The following is a 14,431-nucleotide window of genomic DNA, read 5'->3' as shown; positions in this document are numbered from 1 at the left end:
GCTGCCGCTTGGAACAACAGAACATAGCTGTCAAACAAACCCAAACAATCCTGACCCACGACAATACGAAACAGGCAAGTACCGCCGTGTAATCCATTTATTTCAACAAAGTAACTCTATTCTAAATACCACCTTTTTAAACGGTAACTGTAACGGAATACAGTTACTCATATTTTGTATTTTAAATACGTAACGGCGGTACATGTATTCCGTTACTCCCCAACAGAGAATATAAATATCACTAAATAACTTTAGAAAAACTTCCATTTGACTCGTAACATTTAATGTTATAAAAAGATATATTTTATGTTTTAAATAATCTTAAAATGTTAGTCTACAAAATGTGCAGCAATTTAATTTATTAATTCTCTTTAGCTGATAGTTTGTGGAGCCATAACTGCATCTCTACCAGTTTCTCTGCACTCCAGCCTCCTCTGTGCCATGTGAAGGGGTTTTCCTTAAGGCAGGAGAAATTATCTCCACGAAAAGGAACAGGTTCGGCCATCGCATAGTGGAACAAATTCTCTTCTTAAATAAAAATGAAAAAGGGTTACCTTAAATGCATCATGTTTTTAATTTGCAAGTTCATAAGCATTTTCCCTTTCCATTTCACAATCAATTCTGCCCCCAGTTCAAAAATATGTACAGGAAAATTTGCCTATTATAATATTATTTATAAATATACCCATCTAGCGATTAATTGCATAAGTACATGGAGGCAGGACCTCACAGCAGAAGCATACTCCATAATGTGCATTATTATATGTATGTTATATGTAACATGCTATTTTTCAATTATTGTATTTACCAACATCAAGAAGTCACAAGCAAAGAAAGACCACACCATGGTGCATGTTCAAACCAGGAAGGTTTGCTGGTCAAAATTATTTATTAAACAAATAAACCACATTTTTTAACACCAAAAAATACGCGTTCAAAGCAACACAACAGCAGCCCAATATGAGACAGAATTCCACTCTGTAGAGTGGGCAATCATAATGAAGCATTTGGTTTTATTTTGTGGGTTCAAGCTGCTCTTCATATTTTTGGCCATCAGATGTCACCAGAGAGGACTGTGTTGAGGACAGTGTGTGTGTGTTTGTCTGAAACCATTTTTTTCTCACTCTGTTCTTGTTTTTGCATGATCTGTTTGGTTGCGAAGTGACAGAGGCTATAGTTATAGTGTGTAGTTGTTGTCTTATTTTGTGTGTCAGATATACTAATGAATATCATAGTTGCTCCAAAATAGCCACCAAAGGCATGTGCTGTCTCCACATGGAAAACTGGACTGATCCACCTCCTGCCTTCAGAACTGCAGGGTTTAGGCCTCTGGTGATCTCCTCTGTCTTATAGTGGACAGAAACTCTTTTTGGAGTGGCACAACTAATTTGTGCCTTCTTAGTTAATGCAGCACACCTGATTGTTCTGTGAATAGTTTTAAATGGTTATATAAAAAATGCCTGAGGCCTTGGCTGTATTTTTAGGTCAATGGTACCACACAACTTTATTGTTTGCAAAATTTGTGCATAATTTTTAGAAGTGTACAATTTCTTTTTGCAATTCAAGTTATCAACAAGGTTTGTTAAACATGTTTGTGGTTTTGACAGTAAAAGCCTTGTTTCTACTTGGATTTTATGTTGTCTGCATTTAAATCAATTGTGCTAATACAGTATGTCAACATAAAAAATAACAGGAAATTCAGACATGTGAGTTTGTGCTGAAAATAATAATACCAAACAAGGCAAGGTAAGAAGTTCTTAAATGTGAAATATAGACGGAAAATCTAAAGTAGTCAAAAGTGGATAATTAAACCCTGGACCTCAGAGGGTTAACCTTTACATTCTGCTCCTATTTCATAAGACCCCACCAACATAAAAGAGCTCTAAAAACACCCTTCTGATTCTGAGATTAGAGCCCATAAATTAATTTATGTTTGTAAAACAGCTTGACTTTGTGTCAGTAAATCTCATGAACAGCCTGAAAATGAATAAACTGTAGTTCGGAGTCACTGACAGACTCGTCTGAGTCTGGATGTTCAGGAAAGTTCATTTATGTCCTCAGATCGTCTGACTCACAGTTCATCTGTATGTCCTCCTGTCTGACCTGCAGGTGAGAGAGAAACAGGTGTGAGGTGTCAGCTGTCAGTGAAGAACAGAACAGAATCCATTTGGTCTTCTAGTTTAGGAGATTGGGTTAAAAAAGAATTGATAACATATATAAAGTGAGAAAATGTCCATACTGATGAATTTTTTGATTTGTCTTTTAGAATCAGGAAACAGATGATCTGACCAAAACTGCAATTTTGTTTTCATCAAGAAAAATAAAATATATATGAAAATAGAAAAAATAGTATTTAACAGGTCTGACAGCCTATTCAGGGTCAGAGGTCATGTTGGGTTCATCCAGCTGTTCTATTGACTGTCTATTGACAGGTCTGTTGACCTGTTTGGCTGCAGATCTGTAAGGGCTCATCTGAGACTTTTGGAAGGACAAATCCTCGAGTCTCTGAACATGTTTGTTTATTATGAGGCTGAAACTGCTTACAGTTCAGTAACCCTGATCAGCTGGTGTCAAAAAAGCAAAAGGGCAGCAACACAGCTACAGTATAGATATATGCATTACAATAAACACTGCCTGTATTCAGACAAATTGCTAACTTACCGTATTTTTCTGACCATAAGGCGCACAAGATTATAAGGTGCATTAAGCAAACAAAACAGTCAGATAAGTCAAACTTTACTTAACTAATCTTTTTGCTTCCTCTACTTCTGTACCATTAATCAATTAATGTTGAATTCTCTTGCGGCTGCTCTTTTCCTGTATTGTTGCAGTATATTAATGACTAACCTCATATTGTGGATGGATTACCTCAGTTTAAATTTGGTCCGTTTACAGCATCTCGACATACGATTGCATTTGTCTCTCAAGTTAACTTTTATCAAGTGGAAAAAAGTTTCGTTCATTACAGCTTCACTGTGTTCATACAGAGGTGGGTCGAGTATCCAAAAAATGTACTCAAGTAAGAGTATCATTACTTTAAAATATTATTACTCAAGTAAAAGTAAAAAGTAGTCGTCAAAAAAGTTACTCGAGTAAGAGTAAAAAAGTACTTGGTGAAAAGGCTACTCAAGTACTGAGTAAATAGCGAGTAACTGTTTGAAATGTCCGATTTATTTTATAAATAAATGCTATCAGACAATCAAAAATAAATAAATATACAAATTTTAGTGTTTTCAAAAGGAATATATGTAAAAAGATCCACAAAATAAGGCACAACAATTCTAATTTCAAGATTTCAGTTTTTCACAACGTAAAGCTTTTTCAAGCAAAACCCACAGTAAATATATTCGCATTTACAGCAGCCTCAGAGAAAACATTAGAACGAGGCAACTTCAACATAACAGACTACAGCTGATGCGCCAGAATGTCATACTAGGGGTGGGTTTTTTTAAATACAAGGAGGGATCAAGTAAATCAGAAACAAATGACACAGAGATGCAACAGGTATAATCAGGAAAAGTTTATTCCCAAGGCGGACAGCAGGAATTAAAAAAAACAAAAACAAAACAAAATACATCTGTGCTAAAATTCCACAAGAATAGGCATTCTAACAAAACTTATTTTGTATACTAAAATAGCCTGAAGTATAGACAGTGGATTAACACAATGTAATATGTAAAAATGTAAAAACTACACTCACAAATAAACACTGAAATCAGAGTAAAACTAATTATAAAAGACAAATACAAATTTCCACTATGTGGATGTGCATATGTGTATGGCTCACTTTACCATAAATTGTTTCTTCAGTCAGTGAAATGGTGGTTCAGCTTCAGCAGCAGTTGGATCTCAAGGTTCTTGCTGTGAAGCTGTGACCGTTTGGCAGTGAACAGGAGTCCTGCATGACTAAAAAGTCTCTCACAGGCTGCAGATGCAGGAAGAGCTGTATTGACTTTGATAGACAGCTTCTTGATCTGAGGAAAGCCATGCAATACATCCATACCTCCAGTGAATGGACATTGGACAGTGAAAGGTACCTCTCCAGCTCCTCTGCTTCTGGCTTTCCTGACCCTATGGATCCATCATCTTCGTCGGTTAGGCTGCTGTTTGTGCTGGCCTCATCCAGCTCTGTGTCTAGGTGATGTCTGATGAAGTGGAGACCTGTGGAAAGATGTAAGGTTTTCAAAAGAATTAGGTCTGGTCATTATAGTGCTGTATACACTGCCAAGCTGCAGATGTTTGTTTGGAGCTAGCCTCCAAAAGCTGCCCTACACGGTGCGATTTGGCCCATTTTGAGCGGATTTTTCAGTCGCGCAACCGTTTTGGGAATCAGCCGTGTTTTGCCTTAATCGTGTGTGTATCGTGTAGTATACATGGGGTAACGAAAAGCAGTTAACACCTCACGACCAACTCCCAATCATCAATCGTATGGTCGCATGATAATCAAACCAGTTTGAAATCCTGTCGCCTCTCACACTGCGCACGCACAAACACAGAAATGAAAGAAAAGGTGGAGCGGCACGGCAGCGCGTGATCTGGACAAAAGAGATGGAGGCACAACTTGTAGGATGAGGCAAGCTCATCTGAGTACGCAAGCGTAGAGCTGCCACCGGGGCAAAAGAAAAATAGAGCTATATCACGTTATAATGTAAACAGTTTATTGTTCTAACAACATACCTTTCACGTTTGAACAATATAATATTTATATTGTACGAACGTGATAATTATGTATATTGCAATAACGTGATATTATATTGTACAAACATTAAAAGTATATTGTTAGAACAATAAACCTTTCATGTTATAACGTGACATAGCTCTATTTTTCTTTTGCCCCGGTGGCAGCTCTACGCTTCCATATATTTTCAATGTGGCCTCACAAAATTATCACGACTACAACAACCATGAAGAGTTGGATGGACATTGCTGCTCAATCACAACTGCCTGGTCAATGTTTTTCATTAGTAAAGAAAGACAGAAAGGGAGAGCGAGGGACAGCTTTATGTTATGGACGCACAGTTTGAGCACTCAGGTCGCATCAGAGCATCAGGCCGTATAGTGTGAGACCCTGCATCGTGACCTATGAACTTCTAACCTCTGAGATTTAATTGTACAGTTTGAGCAGGAGCGGAATAACGTGACTGAAAAAAAATCGCACAGTGTTTGCCCAGCTTAATGCAGACTCTTTAAACTAAACAAGCTGGTGTTTCACATAATAACCCCTGTCACCCACAGTATTGCCTTCTGTTTTAACAGTTAAAGCAGTAGAGACGAGCTGTTTGCATGCGCGTTGAACTCTAGCGTCATTAACCAGGCTAGCTGTTACCTTATAGCTCACGCTAGCTAACCAGCGAGCAGTTAAAAGGGCAGCTGAAGGTGCACAAAACACCCACAAACATATCTCATTACAACGTAACGCCGGAAATATGACTCGCAGCTCGAGCTCGACACAGCTGCTGTAACATAAGACTGACATCCAGCTAACCACAGCTAAAAAGATATTTAGAGAAAACTTACCATATCCTCAGGTTACGAGTTGAGTTGTTTCACACTGAAAAGTTGGTTTGTTTTGGCTCTCACTGAAGACACCGACACTGCAGACATAGCTGTTCTTTTGTGCTGTTTTTAAGCGAAACATTCTTTGTATGTGAGGCCAAAGGTGTTCATCCTCTTCAGCTCTAGCGTAGACTCTGCCATCATATTTCTTCTTTCCGTGTGTCCGCTACTTTGAAACGCTTGGGCCGCTCTGCCCGCCACGATTTCAAACTGGTCATGTGACTGTATGGCCACGTCTCATTGGTAAAAAAGTTACCGGAAACTCCACTGACGGCATGTTATCTAATGTGTTAAACTAATTTTTTTTTAAAGTAACGAGTCGAATTTTGCAAATGTAGCGGAGTAAAAGTACCGTTTCTTCTTCATAAATGTACTCAAGTAAAAGTAAAAAGTATCGTGCAAAAAAGGTACTTAAAAAGTACATTTTTTTCAAAAACTTACTCAAGTAAATGTAACGGAGTAAATGTAGCTCGTTACTACCCACCTCTGTGTTTATATTATGCTAACATAGCTGTGTCACTAGCGATCACGTAGAACATTATTATATACTAGCTAGTACAACTTCAGCAACCCTGAAAAAGTCACTGCTGTTTAATTTTCTGTCTTCATTTCTGTCTAAACTGATAGCAGAGCTGTACGTTGAGGTTTTTCTAGAAATCTTACAGAAAATTCGACCTCTGTTAAATTTAATAAATTCGGTTTTCATGGATGTTAAATGGTCTTACCTGTAAACACTGCTGTATCCACCGGATTCCAGCCAGAGTGGATTCTGGAGTCTTCCCACGCTCCTGTTAGTGATCCTCCACCTGGATGGATGATAACAACCTTCTGAACAATCTAGCAGGTGGATGGCCCACATCTATGGGACTGATTTCTGCTAATAACGCCCCTTGTATGGACTGATAACATCCAAAGCGGGTGAATAAAATCACCCAGTCGCTAGCTGAGACATTACCCAGCATACATCACTCCCTCCATAAATGCAATAAACGATACTAAAGTAATAGCCTATAATTAATTTATCTGCTGTATCTGCTGTTTTTCAGGTAGTTGTTTACATTATATACTTTATTGTGTTCAGGTGGGGGGGCAGGGGCAGGCAGAGGGAGTGTTTGCCCAGGGCCCCAAACAGGCTAGGACCGCCACTGTGTGTGTGTGTGTGTGTGTGTGTGTGTGTGTGTCTCATTTCCTGTTACACCATATATGGCTCAACCTTTTAATGACATCTCCAGTCACTCCATTTATGGCGTGACCTTTCAACGAACCAACATGTACAAAAGCAGAAGTGAGCAGTCCTGCTAAACTTATAAAACCAGAAGCTTGTGGTTTCTAAATGTACAATGGAAACCTATAGCGACGAGACAGCTTCATACATCTTATGTACACAACCTAATATGGAAGAAACATTTTATCAAAACACATACAAGCAATGGTTATATATATCTTAGCACAAATGAAAATCTCAAAACAATCAACTCTAACACTCTGCACTAAGAAAGCTTGAAGAGGCTCAAACTGTTCGAACACTATGGCTTATGTGATTGCCTATTGCCACGGCAAAGACTCAAGATGGCATTGATATATAGTCAGAAGTTTACTTTCACTCATCAGGGCCATGAATGTTTGCCAATAGTTCGCTTTTAATTGTCTTTGAACTGTTCTTTTTCCAAGGTGGAATGATATAGTATACATATTTAAAGATTTTTTTAACAAGAAGAAGAATAAATTGAATCATAATGAATTTATTTTGGATTTTATACAGGCTCAAATATATGCATTCACTTAAATCTTTTAATAAGTGATACTGATAAGCCAAAGCCTATTACCACTTTATTTATCTCAGAATCAGGAAATTTGTTGAAGAGTTAAGGTTAAAAAGGACATGATTAATTGTTTTTGATTGAATTAAATGATTAAACCATAGCTAAATAAAAACAAAACATTTTAATCTTAAAATGAGCATGAAGATGAGAGTGACATGTCTCAACCAGTGGAAAAGAAATACAGTTGATCAGGAAATTAAAAAAACAATGAGTTTTATTACGTTTTATTTGCTTGTAGTAGGTCAAGTACATATTCTCTCTAAACTTTCAGAATCATGAATACAAAAAGTGGTGAAACTTTAAAATCATTCAAAGGTTGCTGCAGCTGTCTGTGATTTTACCCTCTATCATTATCTGACTGCCTGTGACTATGTGCTGTTTCATGGATTTGGCTAAGCATTGACATCAAGCGATTTTTGATGACGTAGGAGTTTCTTTCCTTCCTCTATTTTAGCCATTGTCTCTGCTTTTTCCTTCATGGCCATCAGAGACTGAATCCGTTGCTTCCAGCCTGGTTTGCCCTCGGTCTTCTCTCCTTCAATAAGCATGTCGATGTACTCTGGAGTGGACAGAGGGTTTGGTTTCAGTGCTATCTCTTTAAGTCTGTTCAGACACTTGGAAGATCTCTCCATCAGTTTCACTACATCAGCCTGCAAACAGTCATACTCAGCCTTCAGTTTATCAATCACTTTCTGAACAGTCATCTTCTCTCCTTTGGCTTCACGATACTTTTCTTCCAGCTCTTTTATTGTTCTTTTTTCTTTAACATCTTTATAGCCCCATTTGTACTTCTGGTTAAAGTGTACGTTCCAAACACACTTTCCTGGGCACTCTATACAGTATCCATTTGGCCCAATTGCTGCACAGCCACTTTTTTCTGCATCATTTGCTATGGCACAAGGATAGTGACAGGTGACATGACACTGCTGGCAGTTGGTGATGTAGTTTCCAGTGCCAGAAATGTCCTCCTGAACAGGCTTTTTGACAGTAACTTCAAACTCAAAGTTCTCATTTCTGCTGATCTCTGCTTCATGCTCTCTAAGTTTTTCACTCGTCTCTTTTATCTCCTCAAGCTTGGCTAACCCAAGTTTCACCTGCTCCTGCAGATTCTCAACTGAATTCTCGAGCTGCTTTCTTTCTCTGAGGACCTCTTTTGTCAGTGTCAAGCTTTTGGTTTCTATTTTATTCAGAGCAGCAAAAAACCTCTTCATACTTTTTGTGCCCATCTCCCAAAACATCTTATCAAAGCCACCTTCGTCTTCATCGTCATCACTCATGCTTTCTGCCACAGCTGGTTTGTTATTTGCAAACAGCGCTGAGTTATTGAATTTGAAGTGAACCGGCAGCCCGTCTTTTGTTTTAGGACATGGGACACCTGAAGCATTGATCGCCTCTAGAACTGGAGGTCGCTGACCGTCTGCAAATGTCACCAGAACCCTGATGTTTTCTGCCACATCTTTGCCAAAGATTGAGAGCACTGAATCAAACACATATTTCTGTGTTGGTGTGAGTCGTGCTAAAGCAGCCTGAGCTACAAAACACACAGCATCAATTTCACTGACACCACCCTGAGCAGAGAAGAGATTACGTAGCTGCTCTACGATCTCTCTGTCTTTTTCTATGCCTCTTGTATCTCCAAAGCCTGGAGTGTCCACAATGGTCAGAGAGAACGGGATTTGAAATCCATCCTGGTGGTTGATTTTGTACACAGTGACTTCAGAGGTCTGACTCTCAGATTGTGATGTTGACTGACCCTCATCAACTAACTTAAAGCGATATGGATCCTCCCATTTAACACCTAAAATGTAATTGATCATCCCGTTGATGAGAGTTGACTTCCCAGCACCGGTCGCTCCGAGAACCATTATGGTGCGATTAGGTTTACTGGACTCTTTCCCAAAAGTGAAACTTTTACATCCATCTACATTGAAATCATTGTTTTTCAGTTTAATTATATAAACAGAGAGAGGCCCAGTATGTGTTTTTGATTTTGTGCTATTTTTTTTAATAGCATCTGAAAGCTTTTTGGGCTCTTCTTCTCGTTTGAAATATTTAAGCACTTCCATTATTGTTGTATGTCAGTTATTAAATTTACTACAAAGATGTAAATTTTTCTTCTCTCAGGAACAAATATAGTGGCTTCTGTGCAGTCAGGTTCTTGTGTTGTTAAGATGTTCTTTCAGCCCCCGATCTGCAGATGAAATATGTATTCAAAAATTAAAATACACAGAATTCAGCTCTATTTTTAACTAGAAAGGCATGATCTAGTTTGTACGTTAAACCAAGCCGGTGGCCACTGATTGTTTTTCTTCACATTTACAAGTATTATTTTTATCCTTTAACCATTACAAACATCGTGCAATATAGTAAAAATCCATTTTTATATTTCATTTCTGAAATAAAGCCTCCTTACCTGTTCCCAGTCACGTGCTTGTAGACGCTGAGATTTATTGGTTTGGATTCAAACTGGTCTTTTAAAAAAAACTCCTCCTAAAATACAAAAAGCAGAGTTAATAATAATAGTGTCTTAAATTTACAGCTGTAATTTTCACATCAGAGTTTATACATAACAAAAACTACAATTTCATGATATGTAACATTTCATTATTTTATTTTATTTCATTTTTTGAAGGCTTTAAGGATAGAAATGAATTAATACCCACCTTCTAAGCTGTTAGGCTCCTTGCCATTAACCACAGAGTTGATATGATTTGTTGGCTTACATTCAGATCAGTCTTTTAAAAACTTCTAAAATCTAAAAAGAAAAAGGCCAACAAACAACTACATGAAAAAAATATTATGTTTATGATGCAACAATTCTTCTAAACTGCTTTAATGTGGCTCAACAAACTTCGTAAGAATAATTAATAGATAACAAAAAAATACCTTTAAAATTAAGCTGTCAATAGACACCTGGTAGGACGGGGTAAGAAGAATCAAATTTGGTCAGTCACAAAATATCTTGTTTGAATTTATTTAATAGCTGTGTGTGTGTGATGATCTAATGCAGCCAGCAGTAAGTCAACATACTTTTCAATCGGAGAAGCAAATCAAAACTGCAAACAATCATTATGGTATTCTCTATCTTGCAGAACTAAAAGTTGTATCCCTGTCCAACTTCATGCTTGGAGTTTTAATTTATGTAACTCTAAAAGTAGTGCGATGGGTTAAACACAGAATATTTTCTTCTATCTGTGTTTGTGTAGATTTAACTTTTAATCCTGCAACATAGAAACAGTAATAAATGTCAACATCTTTTTGATTTTAGGAATATTACAAAATTATAAAGTTTAACCAGAAACTAGGGAAGCTTAGTTCCATTGAAAGCAACAGATGAATACAATGAAAAAACACATCAGTATTTAACTACTTACGGCAACTTCTCTGATCAGAAAGACAGCGCAAGTTCTGCTCTACTGTACTCTGTGGTTCCTTTTATCTGTCACGTCCCCACTCCCCAATTTTATCTGCTCTGATGTTACTTTTTTTTCTCCTTACTCGTGTCATTTTCAAAACGAAAGCAGAAGAAAATTTTATGGCACAAGGGTGGAACTAGGCAGGGAATAAGCAGATAACACCAAGAAATATCTATATGTAATGTAGATATAGATGTAGTATGCAAGCTTGAAAGTGAAAGAATTTTCTACAGTCACATTTAGGGCTATCATTAACCCTGTAAGACCCAACCCATCAAAAAATAGCCAGAAAACTCTGAGATGTTTATTAACCCTTATAACAAAATCCACAAAAAATATTTTGATATATCATGTTGTGTATGATATATTTTTATTATAGATTTATTATAGATTTTTTGTATCGCATTGGATACTTTGGGCATTTTTGGCAAGTTTTTGTTAACAACAATGTTATTTTTAGACCAAAAAAAGTTCAGAGACTCATGTATCAAATATGATACAAAGGGCATTAAAGGGCTAACCTCAAAGCAAATGAATATGAAAAACATTATTGCACTTTCTTCTTCCTCTGATAATAGTATCTGAAAATGTAAGCCTCCCACATAAGGGGATCTTACCTCTAACCTAAAAAAAAGTTGAACTGTGACAGGAATCTGAGTGATTCCCAGAAATAGTGAACCTGAAATTGAAAGAAAAAGTTTTTCACAATCACATTTATGGCTATCGTTAACCTCAAACTCAAAGTTTTCCACAATGTTATCATTGTTGGCAAGATGGTTATCAGAGCGGACACTCGATCTGCTGTGGACAACATTTGATACACATGTCGCAAGCACATTGAATTAAAACAGACTGATCAATAATAACATTCAAAAGTCTCACAGGTCATATTTTAAAGCAGTTTGTTTCTCAGACAGCCTGAATTTGTTTTTAAGAAACGTTTTCAGAATTTTTTTTTTTCCATTTTACAATGTGGTTCATTTTGCTGGGTAAGCAGTTTTTATTCTTATACCTCAATTTCCTCAAGTTCCATATAGACTTCTTCTTAGGCATCCTTTTCTGCATCACACACTGGCACCCCTCTGCCGTAGCATTTGTGTTGTACCTCATCAATCTCTAGTTGTGATAGCAGTTGCTTCTTCCAGATGTTGAAACACTGAGCTACTAGTTGTTTCACTAATAGTCTAGATGTTGGGTGTCAAAGACTCCATAGGTCTGACATCCTCTTTTACTGGGATTACTTCCTTACTTCAGATTCCAACAGCTCCCTGTTCTCATCCCTTGCTCATTTGTGTCTTCTTGTTCCAGAAGCCCACTTCTCAACAGTGTGTCCTAGAGACCTGACGTGGACCTTGTTAATCTGGGTGACATTCAAACTGGTAGACGAGTAGTGTTACCACTACACTATCTTTCTATAGATAGATAAATACCCGCCCATTCATACCTGTTTATCTTTCTTCTCATATTTGAAATTTCTGCCTCTTGTACTTCTGTGTTTAAGTCACTGTATTTCCTCAGTGTATCACAATATTCAGTGTTTTTAACTGGGTAGAAAAGAAAACCTTGTCCACTTTCACACCCACTTTGGGATGTATTTCATATATAAATCACATGAGTTCATTTGTAGCATCTCCCATTAAGCTTGGTATTATATTGCAGTCTTGCGCACGCACTCACACACGTCTGGTTTGCTATCCTCGTGGGGACATCCCACTGACATAATGCTTTCCCTGCCACTTACCCTAACCATCAAAAATGAATGCCTAACCCGGCGCTAATGTGTTAACAAGCTAACCGCAGTAACGCGTTGACGCTGTGCAGCCCCACGCACGGGGCGATCTGCACTAACTCGCTAACAGAGATTTACTGAGTTAATGCAGTTTTGGCGTTAACATCATTTTAATGAGATTAACGCTGACAGCACTACTCTAAACCTAACCATAACTCAATTGTAATCCTGACATTAAAACCACATTTTGAGTGTGAAAAATGTCTTCAACTATGTTGGGACCTGGATTTTGGTCCCAACGAGGCCACCAAGATAGAAAGAAGCCGTACACACACACACACACACACACACACACACACACACACACACACACACACACACACACACACACACACACACACACACACACAGTCTTCCCTGCCTGCTGGTTCAATCAATTTAACCACTTTTGCAGTTAACCATTTTATATGAGAATCCATTTCATATATGAGAGACCTTAACAAATATGAAAAACATTATTGTAGTTTCTTCTTCCTCTGATAATAGTATCTAACGATATAAGCCTCTTACATAAGGGGATCTTACCTCTAACCTCAATAAGTTGAACTGTGACAGGAATCTGAGTGATTCCCAGAAATAGTGAACCTGAAATTGAAAGAAAAAGTTTTTCACAATCACATTTATGGCTATCATTAACCTTAAACTCCCATGTTATTTTTCATTGTGGATAACTTGTTGTGGGAGCAGAACTTTAATTTATTTATTTAATTTTTTGATATGTCATCATTCTTTCTGTTGTTTAAAATGATGAATGAAGTTTCACTGGGTAAACAGTGAAGTCAGTCATTTTCAGTGATTCAGTTTCTTTAAAGTTGCAAAGTATGAACATGATTTTTCATCTTAAATATGTAGTTAAAAAAAACAAAAAAAATCGAAAAAGTATATTCATCCAGCTTAGGTGTCAGAGATACAGTTTTTATGCAACCCTGTTACAGCAAGTCAGATCAGAGTAGATAAGATAACATAGATACATTACTTTTAATCGAGCCTAAAAAAAAAATCAAGACCACAGAAATGTTGGTATAATATTTCTATATTCTTAACATGTTTGTAATGTTTGTTTTATATGTATGGTAACAGGGTTTTGTATCAGGGTTGCAAGACACTGCTATCAATAGTGTTTTCTCGGGAAAAGAAGTGTGGATAAATGAGTACAGTGCTAAATTTTGGCTCTGTCCTTGAACTCTTGCTTGAGTCTTTTCTTGCATGTTCAGAGCTGAGTCCCTTTCATTTTGGTAAATCCAAGAGAAACTGAACTGAACTGTGTTTTAGTTTTTTTGTCACATTTTACCATAGAGCACATTAAAACATCTCAGCACTGTGCACAGTGTGATTTTCATGTAGTTTCTTTCAACACACACACACACACACAACAAAAAAGATTTCTTGATATATAAATTCGTGCACTTTTCTTAGATGACCTAAAAAACGTTTGGGTGCCATGGGTGCATTCCCCCTTTGGCTTCTACCATCCATTTTGTCTTTAATTGAATCTTTCCATGAAATACACTTCAAGTGACAATAACGTTTCAAAAAACTTTAACTTCAAATGTGTTATTTTTTTTTAAAGTGAAGTGTCCCAGTGTTACAGTGTTACAGTGTCCGGAGCACACTGTAACACTATGAAATCCAGATTTTCTTCTGTTTTCTTCTCTTTTTTTATTTTTTGGTTTGTTTTTTTAAACCTGATTTTTTTTTTCTCTCAATGCATCATATTTAAGGTGTAGCACCTGCACTCTGATAAAGGCTACACTTCTGAGACCAGGCCTTAGAGTTTCTATATAACAAAACCAGAAACTGACATTTTAAAGGACAAGCATATGAAAGATACGTTCCTTGCTTACTCA

The 14,431-nt window shown here is 37.2% G+C and overlaps 1 protein-coding gene and 1 long non-coding RNA gene across 3 annotated transcripts; both read right to left on the bottom strand.

The window, feature by feature from the left end:
* Positions 1-3,505: 3,505 nt before the first annotated feature.
* LOC120434286 lies at positions 3,506-5,749 on the bottom strand. The gene is made up of 2 exons (XR_005609038.1): positions 5,518-5,749; positions 3,506-4,161 (listed from the first exon to the last, which is right to left on the bottom strand). It is a non-coding gene; the product is annotated as an uncharacterized LOC120434286 (long non-coding RNA).
* A 1,534-nt stretch (positions 5,750-7,283) lies between these two features.
* Positions 7,284-10,882, bottom strand: LOC120434264 (immune-associated nucleotide-binding protein 13-like). Of its 2 annotated transcripts, none has more exons than XM_039602045.1 (5): positions 10,754-10,882; positions 10,266-10,292; positions 10,043-10,134; positions 9,793-9,869; positions 7,284-9,570 (listed from the first exon to the last, which is right to left on the bottom strand). In XM_039602045.1, the coding sequence occupies exon 5, from the start codon at positions 9,443-9,445 to the stop codon at positions 7,772-7,774; it is 1,674 nt and encodes a 557-aa protein (XP_039457979.1). In that variant the 5' UTR covers positions 9,446-9,570; positions 9,793-9,869; positions 10,043-10,134; positions 10,266-10,292; positions 10,754-10,882; the 3' UTR covers positions 7,284-7,771. The 2 variants fall into 2 exon arrangements, with proteins under 2 accessions (XP_039457979.1, XP_039457980.1); XM_039602046.1 differs by lacking the exon at positions 10,754-10,882 and adding an exon at positions 10,410-10,740.
* Positions 10,883-14,431: the final 3,549 nt, after the last annotated feature.

Source organism: Oreochromis aureus, linkage group 18 (assembly GCF_013358895.1).
Source record: "Oreochromis aureus strain Israel breed Guangdong linkage group 18, ZZ_aureus, whole genome shotgun sequence".
In the NCBI taxonomy this organism is placed as follows: Eukaryota; Metazoa; Chordata; class Actinopteri; order Cichliformes; family Cichlidae; genus Oreochromis; species Oreochromis aureus.
This window is presented reverse-complemented; position numbering and strand designations above follow the sequence as displayed.

Excerpts from the sequence above, each read along its gene's own strand:
- LOC120434264 (XM_039602045.1), bottom strand. The coding sequence starts at position 9,445 with ATGGAAGTGCTTAAATATTTCAAACGAGAAGAAGAGCCCAAAAAGCTT.